A 19193-nucleotide genomic window follows, 5' to 3' on the forward strand; every position below is an offset into this window, starting at 1 on the left:
TGCAGGTAAAGCGTGAAACTAAGTACAAACTTATTGTAATGTAAAAGCACTTCATAAATGAAAGAAATGTAATGTTAAAGATAAGATGACAAAGAATTAAAAAATGAATGATTTTATAGTCACGCTTCAAGACCAAGCCTGCCAAAGTCTTACAGAAGCTCTATGATCTTAAACCAAGAACAAATGTAACTTGCAACTAAGAGTGTAAATAACAAAAAAAATATGTAAAACAAAAACAAAACAAATTCTAAATTCAAAACTGATAATTGAGTAGCAACTCAAATAATTCAAGGCGCTAAAAATGATAATATCCTCAAAATGACCTACAACTTGGACATTCAGAACAAAGCAACCCAAGGCCATACTAGACAATTTACACACCTCAAAACATAACTCCATTTAAGTTTATAAAGCCTTGAAATTAAATAAAAAAGTAACCCACTGACAACCCAAAGCAAGATATATAATAAATATAACTCACTTAACACCCAACGAAGGAAACTGACCAACATCACCAATAGCAGGTGCAGCAACATCATTCAATCGGTGTCCACCAATGTATCCTCCACGAGGCCCACGTCCACGACCCCGGCTGCCACGTCCACTTGAACTGTAGTACCTTTCTCCTTCCGCAGGCTTCAGAAACTCATTAATGCTGAGTGACTGTGTGTACAATTATGACAAACATGTTTAAACAAAAAACTCATGTGCTAAAAAAGCATGATTAGCCCTTTTTTCTCAATAGAAAATCTTTTCAACCAATTTGGTTGCTGAAATTTGCATTTTATAACCCTAAACCTGTTAGATTTATCTGTGACGAGGATTTCTATCATTTCACATGTAAGTTAAAAGGAACGTTGGTGTATTGGACTTTAAATAATAATAAAATAAGATACCCATGTTCTTAATATAATTTAATAAGATGTTTGTAACTGTTAAATAAATCACTATGTTCAGAAAAAATTATCAAAATTTAAAGCTAAAGTGATGATGATCAGTTAGTAAAATAACTATATTATCCTTCATCATAATTCATAAAAGCAGTATAAAGGCAAACCTTAAAATCAAAATAGTTAAAAGATTCCTTTTTGGTATAATAAAGAATATGCCAAACCCAAGAAACCAAACTAGTAAATTTACTTAATGCAAGATATAGCGTTTTAGCAATGTTTAAAAAAACTTGCCTTTTTAGCTTTCTCTTCTTTGTCTGCAGCCTCTTTGCGCTTATCCTTCTCAGATCCCTGTAAGCAATAGACAAAAAACTGCATATATGAATTTTTTCTATGAATAACAAAATTAAGTGATATGAAGAGTTTATACCAGTTTGACAAAAATGTCCTCTTCACTTTTTTTGTTTGAAAGCAGCTGCATTTTAGCAAAATCTTTATCTAGATCAACCTTTCTTTCCTCAGACTTGAGCGCCAGCAATGCTTTCCTTTTTTCTTCTAGAACCTTCTCGTACTCCTCCAGTGTCATTTCCTGCCAAAATAACATATCTTAATAGCTCGCTAAAAACATATAAAACCTTTTTTAATTAAAAATCCGACAATTTACAGAAGAATAACAAAAAGCTTGATTTTTAAAATTTGAGCACGATGCATTATGCACTGTGATGCCGAGATACTATAAACTTCTTGATACTTTATCTTTTTCTTTAATTTTTTTAATTTAATCTGTTATTTTTTAGTGTTCAAAGGTCAACTTAAATATCAACTATAATTTAATCTCTTATTTTTTAGTGGTTTGAAACCAACTTAAATATAAACTAAAAATAATTTTAAAAACATTTTAGTAACAAAACAAGTCACATACGCATCACACATTTCAAAACCAAACTAAACTGCAAACTATAACATCTTAACATGTTTATTTCATGCATAACAACTTAGAGCATTAATTTCAAAACAAAACTAAAATGCAAAATAAAACATCATAATATTTGTGTTGCATGCATAAACAATGTAAGCATTAAGCAAGATTAAAAAATGTAAACATTGTATAATTCAAATAAAAAAGTTCAGTCAAGCTTTATTGTCATCAAAAGAAGCATTTACGGTCGCAAATGAAATAATGCCTAAACTTACAGCAAAAACATCTTGACAAAATTCGCATGTAAAAGATGCAAGAGAATGAACCGTAAACATCAAAACAGTTGACACACAAAAAAAATTAATCTGTTAATTTTTGATACTTTATCTTTTTCTTTAATTTTTTTAATTTAATCTGTTATTTTTTAGTGTTCAAAGGTCAACTTAAATATCAACTATAATTTAATCTCTTATTTTTTAGTGGTTTGAAACCAACTTAAATATCAACTAAAAATAATTTTAAAAACATTTTAGTAACAAAACAAGTCACATACGCATCACACATTTCAAAACCAAACTAAACTGCAAACTATAACATCTTAACATGTTTATTTCATGCATAACAACTTAGAGCATTAATTTCAAAACAAAACTAAAATGCAAAATAAAACATCATAATATTTGTGTTGCATGCATAAACAATGTAAGCATTAAGCAAGATTAAAAAATGTAAACATTGTATGATTCAAATAAAAAAGTTCAGTCAAGCTTTATTGTCATCAAAAGAAGCATTTACGGTCGCAAATGAAATAATGCCTAAACTTACAGCAAAAACATCTTGACAAAATTCGCATGTAAAAGATGCAAGAGAATGAACCGTAAACATCAAAACAGTTGACACACAAAAAAAATTAAAAAAACATAATAGCAAACAAAGAATCACCTTTTCCTCAGGCTCTTTCTCTTCTTCTACCTTCTCCTCATGATTTTCCTTATTAGCATCGACTCCATCTTCCTGACCAGCTGGCTTCTCAGCATCCCCATTCTTCTCAACTTCAACAACAGATTCTTCAGGCTCCCTATATCAAAATTTTTAAATCAAACTTAAAACACAATAAAATAATACAAACACAACTTAATGCTTCAAATTTTAAAAACTTACACTGCAATCTCATCAGTAACTGTACCCCAATTTCCACGTCCAGCGCCATCACGCTTGAACTCATTACTGCAAACCATATAGATAATTAAAACATGTGACAAGTTACTAATATGTTTCATTTATTAAAAACGTTAGATGAAAATTGGCTCACCCACGACCAGTGCCACTGTGACGTTCATGCACCCTTTTGGAACGTTCACCATCTGCTGCATCACCATTAATGTAACCACCTCGGCGACCGCCACGAGAGCCACTGCGTGGCCCACCATACCCACCACGTCTTTCAAAACCTTTCTCAACCTCCCCATCTTCTAATTGTCTGTAACTTGCATTGAAGCCATTGTTGTTCCCATAGGAATTCTCATTGTCAGCAGAATCACGATTGAACCCACGTCCACCACGACCAGCACGTCCCCCGCGACCACCAAACCGACCGCCTTTCTGGCCATCATTTTTGGCCTCTTGCACTACAAATAGAACCAGAATCTCAATAAAACCAAAAATTGTTCAAAAAATATGATACAAACACAGTTTCTGTATTCAAACTGTTTAGTAAAACTGTAAATACAAGAAACAAAATGGAATTTAAACCACAGCTTAAACATGCTTATGTTTAACTAATAAAACAGTTAAATCAGAACAAATGACTGTAAATTACTATAGTTAACTAAACCTTAACCTGTTAAACTACACTCCGTTAATAGTGTACTTATGTTACCAATAATTTAAACAAACCATGAGGTTAATCACATTACAAACTGCCATCTTAACATAATCATAACTCATAATTTCAAAAACACGCACTTGAAAAAGCTCAAACTGTAAAACTACAAACTTTTAACTGTATTCTAATGTTATCAATAATAAAGATAAACAGCTAGGTTAACCATGATAAAAAAGTTTGTTATCTATCAAAAATTCAATTCTTCATTTAACATTTCAAAAACACAAATTTGATAATGCCCACACTGTAAAACTACAAACTGTTACCTGTAAAAGTAGTCCCTCGCTTAAATTTTCGAAAGCACAAACTTGATAAAGGTAAAACTGAAAAACTACTAACAGTTAACTGTACTCTTATGTTATAAATAAAACAAATAAACTGACAGGTTAACTATATTAAAAATTGTTATCTAGATAAAAAAAACATTTCTTCATTTAAGTTTTCAAGGGAACAAACGTGATAAAACTACAAACTGTTAGCTGTATTGTTATGTTATTAATAATACAAATAACCTGTTAAACCAAATTAGAAAATGTCTTCTCAACAATAATAGTTTTTTAATTGAATTTTCCAAATAACAAACTTGACAAAGTTCACACTGTATAACTACAACATGTTAACAGTATGCTTATGTAATCAATAATTCAATAAAATATTACATTAACTAAAATAAAAATTAAAATCCGGACAAAAATCATTTCTTCAATTAGGCTTTCAAAAGCAGAAACTTGATAAAGCTCAAACTGTAACACAGCAGTTAATATTCCAATTAAACTGTTACATTAATAATATTAAAATAATGTTTTCTTCACAAACATCATTTCTTCATTTAAGTTTTCAAAAACACAAACTCGATTGTTAACTGAATTCTTGTACGGTATCAAAAATCCAAAATAAACAGTTAGATTAACCATATTAAAAATTGATTTTAATGACAAAAACCAAACAATTAAAATAATAATATAACCAAACCAAACAGATATCCACTGACCATCCAAACAATTATATAGATTCAACAAACAAATACATAAAAGCATATAAAAAACATATAACAATAATAATTTACCAGCTTGAGCAGGCGGAAACGGCTTGGACGGAAGTTTGGCGGCTGGCTTAGCAGGAGCCGGCGCCTTCTTAGCAGCCGGCGCCGCAGCAGGAAGCTTAGCGATGAGCTGGTTAGGGTCATCGTTATCATCATCGACCAACAGATCGAACGGATTCATTGTTGCCATTTTTCAGCACAAGAAATGAAAGAAAATATGAAATAAAACGAATACAAACACTAGAGATTGAGATTGTTGTTAGAAGGCATGAACCGATGAATTAACAACAAAGAGAGTGAGGGTGTGTGTGTGTGTGTGTGTGTGTGTGTGTGAAACCCTAGCCAAAGCGGCTGATTGATAAAACTGAGAGTGGGCGTGAATGTTGGTTTTTAAAACCCTACAGGGTTTTGGTAGTATGTGGGTTGGGCTTTCGGCTCATGTTATTATTGGGCAGAGATAGTATTAATAATAATAACAAACTTTGGCCCATTCTTTTTTATATAGATTTTTTTTAACAAGCAAGAGGAAATTATTTCATTAAAACATCCAATCAGAACGACAAGTCGTTATCCAGTGTCACCAGTACAAACACCACAATGAAGCACAACTAGAAACCAAAGAGAAACGCAACAGAAAAACCAAAAAATAATACCAAAATTACAAATTGAAGCTTCTCCAGTTTTCCCACGTAATCGCGTCCGATTTCGATCTATTTCGCACCCAGAAAAAACCCAACGCTTTAATTCCTCCCGACACAATGTTTAATTGTGCTAATTTTCCATTAAACACCGCATCATTTCTAGCTTTCCAAAGACACCAAATTGTCGTTAAACAAACCGCATGAAACGCCTTAGCTTTTCTCTTTGGAAGCCTTGTGACTTTAAACATCTCCAACAAGCCTCGAAAACTGAAAGAAAAAAAGAAGGGTACCTTGCACCATTGATCTATCAATTTCCAGGTAGCTTGAGTGAAGTTACATGATACGAACAAATGTTCCGACAACTCTTCCGTCTTACCGCAAATTGGGCACAACATCGACGGCATGTTTGCGTTTCGTCTCACTAGTGACACAAGGGATGGAATTCTTTCCATCTCCTTCCGCCATGCCAGAACCTCGACTTTTAACGGAACCCACTTATTCCATTTGAAGTTGTATACAGCCACCAACCCAGTATCCATTAACACCTTTTCCTTTACACTTTTTACCGAAAATCATTTGATTAATCTAATATCCAGCACCAACGATCGTTTCTGGGGCTTAAACGAACCTGTTGACATTCCAGCAAAAGTTCCTGAAGCTCTTCTATCTCAGCCCGAAAGGATGGCTGTCTTTTCCAGTTCCAAGTTCCACAGATCTCGTCTTCATACATCACGAAACGGCTCGACATTGTGCATTCTTTGTTGGTCTCAAGTTGGAATAAAAGCGGGAACCGAGTAGCAAATGGCAGTTCACCTTTCCACCATTCACTCCAAAACAAAGTACATGTCCCCATCCCAGACACAACTTTTTGTTGGGTTTTAACAAGATTATCAAAGTCATATAAACCCTTTTATATGAAAAACGCAGCAGATAAAAATTTTAAATCTTGTTAATTAGATTAATATAAAACCGATTATATATATATATGTATAAATATAAACCCAAGCCCCGGATCCATATACGAAGTTACATGCTATCAAAACAACCATAGGGTGTTTTAGCATACTACATTTCAAGATGAAACTCTGCTCAATGTGCCTCGTCTTTTGATGTGCACGGGGTTCTTTGATTTGAGCAATCACACCCTCGTTGTTACAAAAGATCTCTAGAGGGTCCTGAATGGTACGGACTACCCCTAGGTCTGCAATGCATTTCCTTATCAACGCAGCTTCAATGAGGCGGCGATGTATTTCGATTCAGTGGTGGACAATTCTACCACATCTTGTTTTGCGCTTTTCCAAGAGACTGCCCCACCATTCAAAACGAAAACATATCCCGATTGTGATCGAGAATCATTTAGATCAGTTTGGAAACTCGCATCCGTGTAACCCTTTACAACGAGTTCCTCCTCACAAGAACCGTATATTAGAAACATATCCTTAGTCCTTCTAAGGTATTTCCATATACTCTTAATAGCCATCCAATGGCTACTTCCCGGATTTTGTTGGAATCTACTTGTCATGCTCAAAGCGCATGACACATTCGGTCTAGTGCATATCATTGCTTACATGATGGATCCTATAGCAGATGCATATGTGATTTCTTTCATTTTCTCTTGCTCATCCTTTGAGCTTGGACATTGAGTCGCACTCAATATCGTTCCTCTTTGAATAGGTACCAAACCTTTCTTAGAGTTTTCCATCTTGAACCTTTTCAAGATTTATCGATGTATTCATTTTGGTTTAAACCTATCAACCGCCTTGATCTATCCCTATAGATCTTTATTCCCAAAATATAGGCGGCTTCACCAAGATCTTTGATGGAAAAAAAACTTCCAAGCCAGACTTTTACACCTTCCATGGTTGCAATGTCATTTCTAAATAATAGTATGTCATCAACATACAATACTAAGAAAGTAATGAGGCTCCCACTAGCTTTCTTATACACACAAGCCTCATCAGCGTTCTTGATGAATCCATATTTCTTAACCTCTTCATCAAAACGGTGATTCCAACTTCTAGATGCTTGTTTCAATCCATTTCTTTAACATGCATACTTTATTAGGATGTTGTGGATCAACAAAACCTTCGGGCTGAACCATATAGTCATCTTCCTCAATACCCATTTAGAAAAGCGGTATTGACATCCATATGCCAAATCTCATAGTCATAATATGAGGCTATGGCAAATAATATCCTAATAGACTTTAGCATTGCCACCGGCGAAAAGGTCTCATCATAATCAACCCCTTGAGTTTGAGTAAAATCTTTTGCTACAAGTCTTGGTTTATAAGTATCCAAGTTTCCATGTATATCGGTTTTCTTCTTGAAAACCCACTTACTTCCAACCGGTTTGGAGTTAAGAGGTGGTACAAACAAATCCCATACTTGGTTGTCATGCATGGATTGCATTTCAACGTTCATGGCCTCAAGCCATTTGTCACAATCGGATTGTGATATTGCATCATGGTAGGTGGTGGGTTCATCCGAATCTACCGCATAGCATCCATCCATGAGAAATCCATATCTTTCGAGTGGATTACTAATTCTACCAGATTTGCGAACGTTTTGTGTGCTTGATCAATCATTTGATCATTCTCAACAACCTCTTGTTGATTTCTAGTATCAACCAAACGTGTATCGGCTTGTGGTTCTCGATCCTCCTCGAGTTCCATCGTTCTACTGGTTCCTTCCATAAGGAACTTAGCTTCCAAAAACTCGGCCTTTCGAAGAATAAACACCTTTTGCTCGGTTGGTGTATAAAAATAGTATCCCGTAGAGCCTTTGGGATATCCTACAAAGATACACTTAGTGGATCGGTTTTCAAGTTTTTTTTGGGTTTTGTTCTTAACTTAAGCCTCACAACCCCATACCTTTAAATATGATAATGATGGAACCCTTCCATGCCATATTTCAAAACGTGTCTGTCCACTTTCTTGGTTGGTGCCATATTTAGAATACAGGCTGCCGAAAGCAATGCGAAACCCCAAAATGATAAAGGTAATGTTCTTTTAGACATCATTGATCGAACCATATCCAATAGAGTTCCATTCCTCCTTTCGGACACACCATTATGTTGTGGTGTTCCGGGTGGAGTGAGTTGTGAGATGATCCCACAACTTCTAAGATGATCTTGAAAAGCATTACTAAGGTATTCACCTCCTCTATCCAAATAAAGTACTTTGATGGTTTTATTGAGTTGATATTCTACTTCATTTTGGAAGACTTTGAACATTTCAAAGGCTTCATCTCTGTGTCTAAACAAGTACACATACTCATAACGACTATAATCATCGACAAAGGTAATGAAGTATTTTTCACCACTCATTTTCATTGCCATAAAAGGACCACATACATCCGAATGTATGATACCTAATAAGTCTTTTGCCCTTTCATTAGTTCCACTAAAGGGTTCCTTGGTCATCTTTCCTTGTAAACAAGATTCACACTTATCAAATGAATCTTCATTTGATTCCAAAAGACCATTCTTTTGAAGTGTATGTATGTGATCTTTGTTTATGTTACCAAGGTGACAATGCCAAAGATAAGTCTTACTCAAATCCACTTTTGGTTTCTTGGTGCTTGATTGGTACATCTTGTTATCAAAGGATGTGTAATCATGAACTAATTCATAAATGCCATTAGACGGCATTGCTTTAAAATAAAAGACATCATTCATGAAAACACAAATACCATTGTCCACAAACTTTAAATCATAACCATATTTTCATAAAAGAGAAATAGAGATAATATTCCTAGTCAAACTAGGAGCATAGAAAATGTTTTTCAAAACAACTTCCAAACCATTTGGAAGCTTCAAAACATAGCCTCCTTGGGCTTCGACATCAACCTTTGCTCCGTTGCCCATGAAGAGACATGTATCTCCTTTCTTGAAATGCTTATTTCTTTTGAACTCCTGCAACAAATTACAAATATGAGTTCCACATCCGGTATCCAATACTCATGTGTTAGAAGAAATAACATTAAGATCAATATAGATCATGAAAGTTGTACACGAGGTTTGCCCCGCATTCCTCTTGACTTTCAACTCCTTGAGATAGGTTGGACAATTCCTCATCCAATGTCTTGTCTCACCACAACCAAAGCAAGGATCCTACGAGCTAACCTTTAGCTTCTTCTCCTTTGGTTTGGTTGGTTCCACTTTAGTCTTCCCTTTGAACTTACCCTTGACGTGTCCTTTACCTTTTGCAACATTTGCCTTAGGTTCCGAGTGATGCCTCTTCCTATTTCCTACTTCATTGATCATGAGAACCGGTAAAACCTTTTTACCCATTCCCACTTCAGCCGTTTTGAGAATTGCGTGAAGCTCACCAATGCTCATGTCCCATCCATTCATGTTATAGTTCATGAAAAAAGTCTCAAATCTTTTGGTTAGGCCCATTGAGGATCATATTCGTGGCTAACCATTTTGAGACGGGACAATTTAGTCGTTCAAGTCGACTAATGTGGCTTTTCATCTTAAGCACATAAGATGAAACTGATTGGGTTTCTTCCATATGACATGCATGAAGTGCTCGAACCGTTTCGAAGCGTTCTATCCTAGCTTGAGTAAGGAACATTTCCTTTAGTTGGGTGATCATTGTAAAGATGTGATATTCCTTGATTATGAAAGGTGAATACCAAGACTATAAATAGCTGTACAAGGAGGTAATTAAGGAGCTATTTACAGAAATACCAATCATCTAAAACTAATACAATATTTACTAAATCAAGCCATAATATTGATTGAATATTATCGGCTAACACGCCCCCACAGTTTGAGCCGTAGGAGACCGGAGACATAAACTGGATCGAAACCGCTGAAATAGATGCTTGGGAAGACCTTTGGTGAATATGTCGGCATACTGATAATCGGCAGGAACGTGTAAAACTTTGACATTGCCAAGACGAACCTTCTCTCGAACAAAATGAATATCCCGCTCGATATGCTTTGTACGCTGGTGTTGAACTGGATTTTCAGCAAGGTATACGCCCGAGATGTTATCACAATAAACAAGTGTGGCCTGGGTAACCGGTACATGAAGCTCAAGTAGCAGATTACGGACCCAACAGACCTCAGCCACTGTGTTTGCAACACCCATGTATTCGGCCTCTGCACTGGATCTGGAAATAGTGGGTTGTCTTTTAAGGACCACGAGACTAAATTTCCACCCACATAAACGCAATAACCCGATGTGGAGCGACGAGAGTTGGGACACCCGGCCCAATCCGCATCCGAGTAAGCCACTAATTTAGTGGACCGTGAAGGGGTGATCTGCAGCCCCTGGGAAAGTGTGCCTTTAATATACCGGAGGATGCATTTGAGGAAGTGAAAATGCGGTTCTCGGGGTGCATGCATGAAGAGGCATATCTGCTGGACAGCATATGAAATGGCAGGGCGAGTAATGGTAAGATATTGAAGTGCCCCGGCCAGACTCCGATACAAAGCTCCATCAGAAAACTCGGTGCCAGAAGTGGGGCTTAGTTTGGAACCGACCTCAACTGGAGTGCTAGCTGGTTTACAGTTAGACATGTTTGCCCGGGATAAGATATCTACAGCATATGTGGACTGAGACATAAACAAACCACCAGATTGTTGCTGAACGGAAATACCAAGGAAATGGTGGAGAGAACCCAAATCTGTCATCTTAAATTCCGCAGTTAATGATGCGATAACCTGTTGTAATAGGGTGTTGCTGGATGCAGTGAGAATTATATCGTCAACATATAACAGTTTGTATGCAATCTGATCATCCTTTTTATATATGAAGAGGGAAGTATCACACACACTACTCTTGAAACCACACTTGAGAAGGTAACCTGCAAACCGTTGGTACCAAGCGGGGGGGGGGGGGGGGGGCTTGTTTAAGACCATAAAGCGACTTGTTAAGTTTACATACAAATTTCGGGTGAGAAGTAGAAGTAAACCCGGGCAGTTGGAACATGTACACCGTTTCCTTCAAGTGGCCATGTAAGAAAACATTTTTAACATCGAGCTGATTTATGGACCAACCTTTTGAGACGGCTAAGCTGAGGACAGTCTGAATGGTGGTGGGTTTAACCACTGGGCTAAATGTTTCGTCATAATCAATGCCAACGGTCTGACTCTTACCGTTTACCACGAGTCTGGCTTTGTGTCGTTCAAGAGATCCATCAGCATTAAACTTATGCTTGAATAGCCACATACAACGAATTACATGTGCATTTGCGAGCCTCGGTACAAGATCCCACGTGTGATTTTCCAATAGAGCTTCATACTCATTAATCATGACGCGTTTCCAGTTTGGGTCGGCGAGAGCAGAAATGTGAGATTTAGGAAGCGGAGAGATGGACGGAGACGATCTGGTATAAAGGGAAAAATGAGTGCGGGGTTTAAAGATGCCCGATTGAGATCGGGTTTGCATAGGATGAGACGGAGCAGGTATGGGTGGGGGTTGAGGCGATTGTGGTGGCTCGGGAATTGGTTGTGGACTGGGTGGCTGTGGTGGTTCGGGCGTAGGTGGTGGTTGGGGTGATTGTGGTGGGTCTGGTGGAAGGTGATTTAAATTAGCAGTAGTTGGATTGGGAGGAATTGGGTTAGGGGTAGTTGAGCTTGTGAAAGAATGTGGGTTGGTAAATAGAGGAGATGGATCGAGGAAGGTGTGAGAGGGTCCAGGTTTGGATGGATTAGCAAAGGGAAAGACATCCTCTGCAAAGGTGACGTCTCGTGAAAAAAATGTTTTACCGGTGGACACGTCAAGGCATCTATATCCACGATAGTTCGATGGGTATCCAAGGAATACACAGGCGACGGACCGATGGGCGAGTTTATGTGGCTGAGTGGATGAGGTGTTTGGGTAACATAAACAACCAAATACGCGAAGGTGTTCGTATGACGGTTGGCGGAGATAAAGAAGAGATAGGGGAGCGGTGTTATTATGAAGTTTGGTGGGTAGGATGTTGTGAAGGTTGGAAGCCGTGTGAAGAGCCTCCACCCAAAAATTGGAAGGGAGAGAGGCATGAGTGAGGAGGGTGAACATGATATCGTTTAAGCGACGAATCATACATTCGGCTTTGCCATTTTGTTGTGACATGTAGGGCACGAAAAACGAAATTGAATGCCATTTTTGGTGGCATAATTTTTAAAGTTTGTGTTATCAAACTTGCCCCCATGTCGCATTGAAACATTTGAATTGGCAAGCGAAATTGTGTGGTAACAAATTGATGGAACTGGGTGAATTTAGAGAATGTTTCTGATTTAAATTTTAAAAGGGATAAACCCAAGTGTACTGGGTGAAGTCATCTGTAATGACCATATAATACTTGTATCCTGCATGACTAATAATGGGGGATGTCCACAAATCACAGTGTAACATAGCAAAAGGCATTAAAGTACGGGATACAGAATCAGAAAATGGTAATTTCTTGTGTTTAGATAACTGACAGGAATGACAAAATAAAGGAAATTTTATTTTATTGCAAGAAATAAAATGACTGGTTGACCCGGGTGTCCAAGCCGATGGTGCCAATGAGGAGAGTCTACGGAGGAGACAAGACAAGCATAAGCGGAAGCAGGAGGGGTGAGCAGATAGAGATCACTTGAACTGTTGTGGCGACTCAGGATCGTGCCATCCTTGAAATCCTTCATAGAAAATCCAAACGGGTCAAACTCAATAGAAGTATAATTATCAATGTTGAAACAATGAACAGAAATTAAATTTTTGACAATGTTTGGATTAAAAAGAACCGATTTTAAGTGTAGGGGTTTGGGGGAGGTTTTTAAAGTGGAGGAACCCGAACCCAAAACTGGAACTCGATTACCATTACCAACGATTATTGACGCTATTGGAGCAGACGTGGAAAAATTATCGAGTGTATGTTTATTAAAAGTGATATGGTATGAAGCACCAGTATCAAAATTCCATTGATCATTACCATGGTCAAGGGAGAGAGCTTCAACCGCGCTAGCCAACTGAGTCGGCTGAAGTGGGTCCACTTCGGCTAAATGTGCCTGTGCCGACTGTTGTCCCGTATTTCTGCCAGGTGTGAAGCTGGGCCTGGGCTGCCATTGAGTGGCCCAACTGTAGGTAGGGTAAGGGCAGGGTGGTGGTGTCCAAAACTGAGGAGCCCAATAGGGAGGGTAGTAAGGTTGCTGGGCCATATTGTTACGGTATTGAGACTGGGCTTGGGACCGGCTGTTGTGTTGTGCATTTCTGATAGGTCGGTTTGTGTTCCGATTGGAACGGTTGCGGTTATTGGGTTGGGCAGAGTGGTTGTTGGTGGGGTTTTCTCGGCTGGAATTATTAGACATGGCAGCAGCAATGACCGGGGTGTCGGTGGCGGTAACCGGTGGGGTATGGGTGAGTTTATCACGCGCCGCAATACGCCGTGCATCAGATTTGAGGCGTTCAACAGCCTCTTCCCATGGTGGAAGGGTCTGATTGAGGATGGAGGCGGTCGTATCATACTCACGGGGTAAGCCGTTAATGAGGTGCAAGATTCGCTGGGTATTGTTGACTGGGCAGTCGACAGCAGTAAGTTGATCCGCGAGCTCGCGAATACGTTGGCAGTAAGCTTCAAGACTCGGCATGGATGCGAGTGTTATGTTCGTGAGTTCGTGTTGGAGAGACGCGGCTCGGGGTCCTTTGTTGTTTAAGAATAAGTTTTTGACCCTTTCCCGGGCCTCAAATTCCGTGGACTCATCTTCAAGGACCCTTACGAGAAACTCCCTGTTTAGGGTCCCGTAAATCCACTGCAGAACAACCGCATCAATCTTCTTCCATGAAGGGTAGTCGGTGGAGGTTTTGTCGGGTGTCGGCGAACCGTCGATGTGATTAAGCACATCGTACCCGACGGCGTGGAGCTTGAATAGTTTTACCCACGTGGGGTATGTGACATCGGTACCATCAAGAGGAGGAATCATGTTTTTGATGTTTGTGACGGTGTAAGCCGGGTGGAGAGTCTGTGGTTTTGGGGGGTCAGGTTTGTCACCCATGGTGGTGGATGAAGAGGATGATGTGTTATTGAAAAGTGAAGGGGCATGGCTGCTAGGATCGAAATCCTTAGCAGAGGAATGATACCATGTAAAGATGTGATATTCCTTGATTATGAAAGGTGAATACCAAGACTATAAATAGCTGTACAAGGAGGTAAATAAGGAGCTATTTACAGAAATACCAATCATCTAAAACTAATACAATATTTACTAAATCAAGCCATAATATTGTTTGAATATTATCGGCTAACACTCATGTCATATTCCCTATGATTTTCAAAATCCTTTTGAATTTCGGGAATCATAGTTCCCAACATGAGACAAGAAACTTGCACCGAATTCTCGGTGTATTTCAACCAATCTTTATAGGCATATATATCGTCAATGTTTGGTTCGTCGGGAATAAGATCGTCCAATATATAGGATTTATTTTCTTGCTTGAGAACGATTCTCAAGTTTCGATACCAATCCATAAAATTGTTGTAGTTAAGACGATCCTTTTCGAGTATAGCTCTTAGTGATAGGTTATGCACGGATGGGATAATTGCGTTAGGTGGATTGTTGATTGCGGCCATCTACATATTTTAACAAAGCTCAATTTTAGTATTTTCGATATCATTAACTTATTTAAATCGTTAATACCCTTAATGTCTCCAAGAAAATTAATGATTAAAATCTAGAACCCAACGTTACATCCACATAGTAGTTAGGTGACCTTTATCATACTATTGAATTAACAAGGTAGTCAACATTTGACGATTGTAACCCTTTGCAACTTCTAGTTTTTATGGGATCGGTTAAACATCTTATGTTTAGTTAGCATGTTTAATCCCATCAACACCTTTGTACGCCATGTTTTGGTGACTATATTCACATGGTTTCCAAATCAATTCGTCCTACTACACACACGTGTGAATTTTCACATACAAGTGGTTATGTGACCTTTATCCCACAAATATGGCAAACCCACCTCAAACTCACAAGTTTCCTCCAATGTGGTTAGGTGACCTTTATCCCACATCGAGTTCCCCAGTGATTTGAGTGTTGTATAAAAGGATGGTGTTAAACTTTTTTTAAAAGGGATTTAACTTTTCTATATTCCAGATTGGAAAGCTATTTATGTACCTTGCATTTGCATGCATTCAAATGTATGGTACTTTGTTTGAAAACCAATTTTAAAAGTTCCTTTTAATAAAACTCATTTTATTGTGAAATAATTAACCATTAATAAAACAAATTTTATTACCTAATGATTTCTAAGGAACCAATTTTATGCAAGTTGTTGATATTAAGTTGTTAACTATCCATATCCAAATATGATAAAACAAAATATAAATTAACCAAGCAAGCATAAATAAAACAGCCACAAGTTCATAACCATAGCCACCTAAATTGACAACACTTGTTGATCGAAACAAGTGTGCCAAATATGGTCTCTCCTAAGGGACGGGAATGACACAAGGCATGTGTCGATGAACTCCCACTTGACCCCGCATCCAAATGCCTCAAGTGTCCACCATGTGTTGTGACCTTTCCACTTTATTTGGGCTTTCCTTTTGGGCTCCAACTTCAGCTCCTAGCTTTCTTGGGCCTTCATGTTTGGGTTTGGCCTTTGGGCTAAAATCCCATCTTGGACTATGAGGTCCATTAAGGCCCAAAACCAAAACCGTAACTTTGTTGCATCTTCTTTTACAAAAAATATATCCTAACACATTTTTCTCTAGTAAAAGAAATACAACTAATCTACTTATTATTACAAACCAATATGAAACGAATAAATAAATTACAAACCCAAATAAAAGAATATTACAACCAAACTGAATAACCGAATAAAGCACGACACAAATACACATCCAAACACAAGGTCATGGCTAGGCTATGCACATCCAAGTGCACATCCAAATATGCAAGGTCTTAGAAGACCAAAATGGTTCCCCTTTTACTCATAAAACTTTGGGTTTTGGGTTTTGTCCAAACAAAATATCCAATCATCCAAATGACTTAATTCTTCAAGATTACCACATGCATGTAAAGAATAATCTTGAAAAACCGAGGGGTAACCAAAAGCTCAAAAACTTTCAGCCATATGGTGAACCACACCTTAAATCCCGAAATTTTTTATATCTATTGAAGCATTTTCCGTATTAGTGGCTCTTGATGCCATTGTAGGATTTTAACAAGATTATCAAAGTCATATAAACTCATTTATATGAAAAACGCAGCGGATAAAAGTGTTAAATCTTGTTAATTTGATTAATATAAAATCGATTTTATATGTATAAACCCAATCCCCGGATCTGTATACGAAACTACATGCTATCAAAACAACCATAGGGTGTTTTAGCATACTACCTTTCAAGATGAAACTTGAAGAAGAGAATGATCTTGAATGGCTAGTATTCAAAGTAGAAGAACCTCAAGCTTGTATACCCACAAGCCACCAACAAACACACCCTTGATTTGCTAGGATTTTTACACTTGAAAATCCTTCTTGTTCCTCCTTAAACTTGGCTGAAAAATGAGAGAGAGAAGAGAGAGGTTTTTTTTTTGCTTTCTTGTGTGTGCGAGAGAGAATGATAGAATGCAGCCAATGCACCACCAAAATGAACCAACCAACAAGCATGCATGTTCTTGGAGAATATAAAACATTTAAGTGATGAGAGTGAGAGAGAGAGAGAGAGAGAGAGAGAGAGGAGGGAAAATGGGCGGCCCACTTTTGCTCCCATCCAAACATTTCAAAAGTCAAATACAAAATGTTTTATATTATGATACTTATCTTATAATTGTTACATATTATAAAATGTAACATAACATAATGTAAGTAGCATGCATCATGTTATTTAACCAACTTAAATAACATTATAAAATGCTCTCTCTTAAAATATAAATTAACCATATAATTTATTTACTACTTAAGTGCAAATATTTAGAAACCCATTTTCTAAATATCGTAAGTGTTAATATTTATTTGTAAGATCATATCTTAAAATAAATATCGTGAGTGTTTGTCTAGCTTGTTATTGGGTATGACCCGACTTGGATCATAACGTACTAGCCACATCAACTCTAATATGTCTTGGGCAGATCGATTCCAACACTTTTGAAAGCTTTACATAAGTTCGCACCCAAACCCTCTAATTCACTATTTATACGAGCAATCTGTCTCCAAGGCCCCGGTGTAGACAAGCGCACCGGCATGTCTAACCATGCTCTAGATGTATTCTGGAAGGTCCATATCACTTTGTTGTATAGAATTTTGAATTTAATTATTATTTTAAGGGTGCTCCAGGTTCAACATCAAATGTGATGAAAAATAATATAAGTGTTTGGGTTAGGTTGAGGGGTTTTAATACATACGATGTCTTTCCTCCTGAGGGTGGTCTTCAAGTTGAGACTGATGTACGAGCTTTCATTTTGGGGGTTGTGAACATAGCACTTCACGATTCCATACATGGTAAATGGAGATGATCGGGTGGGCTTAGGCCTGTAAACAAATACAAACAAAGTGCATATTCGTGTTCGTTCTTTTAACTATAAACGAACATGAACACTTAATCGAAAAAATATTTTTGTTCGTGTTTGTTCGTTAAAAAAAGAGCATGTTCGTGTTTGTCTATGTTCGTTCTTTTAAAATCTAAACGAATAGTTCACATACATAAATGAACGTAACCGAACAAAACTAAACGAATAAAGGAACATATATGAACAAACGTGAATGAACACAAATAAACTTAATTAAATGAACACAGACGAACAAATATAAAACCATTAAGTAGATGCAGTGGCGGATATAGCTCTTAATTAAGGGTAGCATTCGCTACCCCTTAATTTTTCGTCGGCAGTGTAATTTATTTCTTTTTGTGTCGGTTTTCGTATTTCGCTACCCCTAAAAAATATTATGTTGCCCCTATTTATTTAAAATCCAACCAATTTAAAAGTTTATATTCAATAAATCCAAAGCAAATATATAGCCCAAAGCAAATAAAAAAAACTAATATTTTTTTCTATTGTTTAAATGAGAAACATTAACCATAAACATACTCAAACATTAACCGACTCAAGATCATTTTTTAAAAGTTCAAAAAAAATACAGCCCAAACAAAGTTTATAGCCCAAAGCAAATAGAAGCCGTTGCCTTTTTTTCTTTTATTTGAACAAGAAACATCAAAGTTTATAGCCCAAACCACTTTTCCTTTGGTTTATTAAACATTGAAACTAGCGTTAGTTTTACCGATTGCAGTCGCTACCGTTGAAATATATTTTTATAAAATGAAGCTTATCAATACGGGTTTGCGTAAGCGAATTGGTGATGAGTATTTGAAAAATGATTTAATTTGTGTAGTCGAAAGAGAAGCGTTTAATAAAGTAAAAGAACATGGTGTAATGGCTCGATTCAATCTTTCAAAAACAGAATAGGAGAAATTTGCACCCCATGTATCGTGTTTCTATTTTTGTTTCGTCTACATTGTATGAAATATGGTAAAACAATTGAACGTTCCCCTAAGATTTATGTCTAAATCCGCCACTTAGTAGATGACTCACCCTTATAATAATTAATTATTTTTTATTAAAATGAAAACAAACATAAATAAACGGACATAAACAAGCATAAATGAATGATCCTAGCGAATGTTCACGTACATAAATGAACGAACGAAGCATGTGTTCTTATTCACTCGTTTAATTAAGGGAACACAATTTTGTTTATGTCCGTTCATTTATTAGATAAACGAACTTCTTGATGAATGGTTGACGACCAATTCATTGAACATTTGATTTGTTTACAGATCTAGGTTGGCCAATAACACGTCAATGATCCAGATAACCGTTAAAAAATCAATAA

At 37.1% G+C, this 19193-nt stretch overlaps 2 protein-coding genes across 2 annotated transcripts; both read right to left on the bottom strand.

Moving 5' to 3' along the window:
* Positions 1-245: 245 nt before the first annotated feature.
* On the bottom strand, positions 246-5029 carry LOC143586980 (RGG repeats nuclear RNA binding protein A-like). Its single transcript, XM_077068396.1, has 7 exons — positions 4761-5029; positions 3122-3437; positions 2971-3036; positions 2752-2887; positions 1321-1479; positions 1185-1241; positions 246-663 (listed from the first exon to the last, which is right to left on the bottom strand). The coding sequence occupies exons 1-7, from the start codon at positions 4924-4926 to the stop codon at positions 478-480; spliced, it is 1086 nt and encodes a 361-aa protein (XP_076924511.1). The 5' UTR covers positions 4927-5029; the 3' UTR covers positions 246-477.
* A 365-nt stretch (positions 5030-5394) lies between these two features.
* LOC143586979 (uncharacterized) lies at positions 5395-5916 on the bottom strand. Its single transcript, XM_077068394.1, has one exon. The coding sequence runs from the start codon at positions 5914-5916 to the stop codon at positions 5395-5397; it is 522 nt and encodes a 173-aa protein (XP_076924509.1).
* Between the last annotated feature and the right edge of the window lie 13277 nt (positions 5917-19193).

Source organism: Bidens hawaiensis, unplaced genomic scaffold (genome assembly GCF_021521415.1).
Source record: "Bidens hawaiensis isolate Kalapana, Puna unplaced genomic scaffold, B.hawaiensis_p1.1 tig00035076_1, whole genome shotgun sequence".
Classification (NCBI taxonomy): Eukaryota; Viridiplantae; Streptophyta; class Magnoliopsida; order Asterales; family Asteraceae; genus Bidens; species Bidens hawaiensis.

Bases quoted from the DNA above. Each gene is read 5' to 3' on its own strand.
- LOC143586980 (XM_077068396.1), bottom strand. From the start codon at position 4,926: ATGGCAACAATGAATCCGTTCGATCTGTTGGTCGATGATGATAACGAT. The intron at 2,888-2,970 runs GTAAGTTTTTAA...ATTTTGATATAG, and splicing joins GTTACTGATGAGATTGCAGT to GGAGCCTGAAGAATCTGTTG. The intron at 1,480-2,751 runs GTGATTCTTTGT...TTATTTTGGCAG, and splicing joins AGAAAGAGCCTGAGGAAAAG to GAAATGACACTGGAGGAGTA.
- LOC143586979 (XM_077068394.1), bottom strand. From the start codon at position 5,916: ATGGATACTGGGTTGGTGGCTGTATACAACTTCAAATGGAATAAGTGG.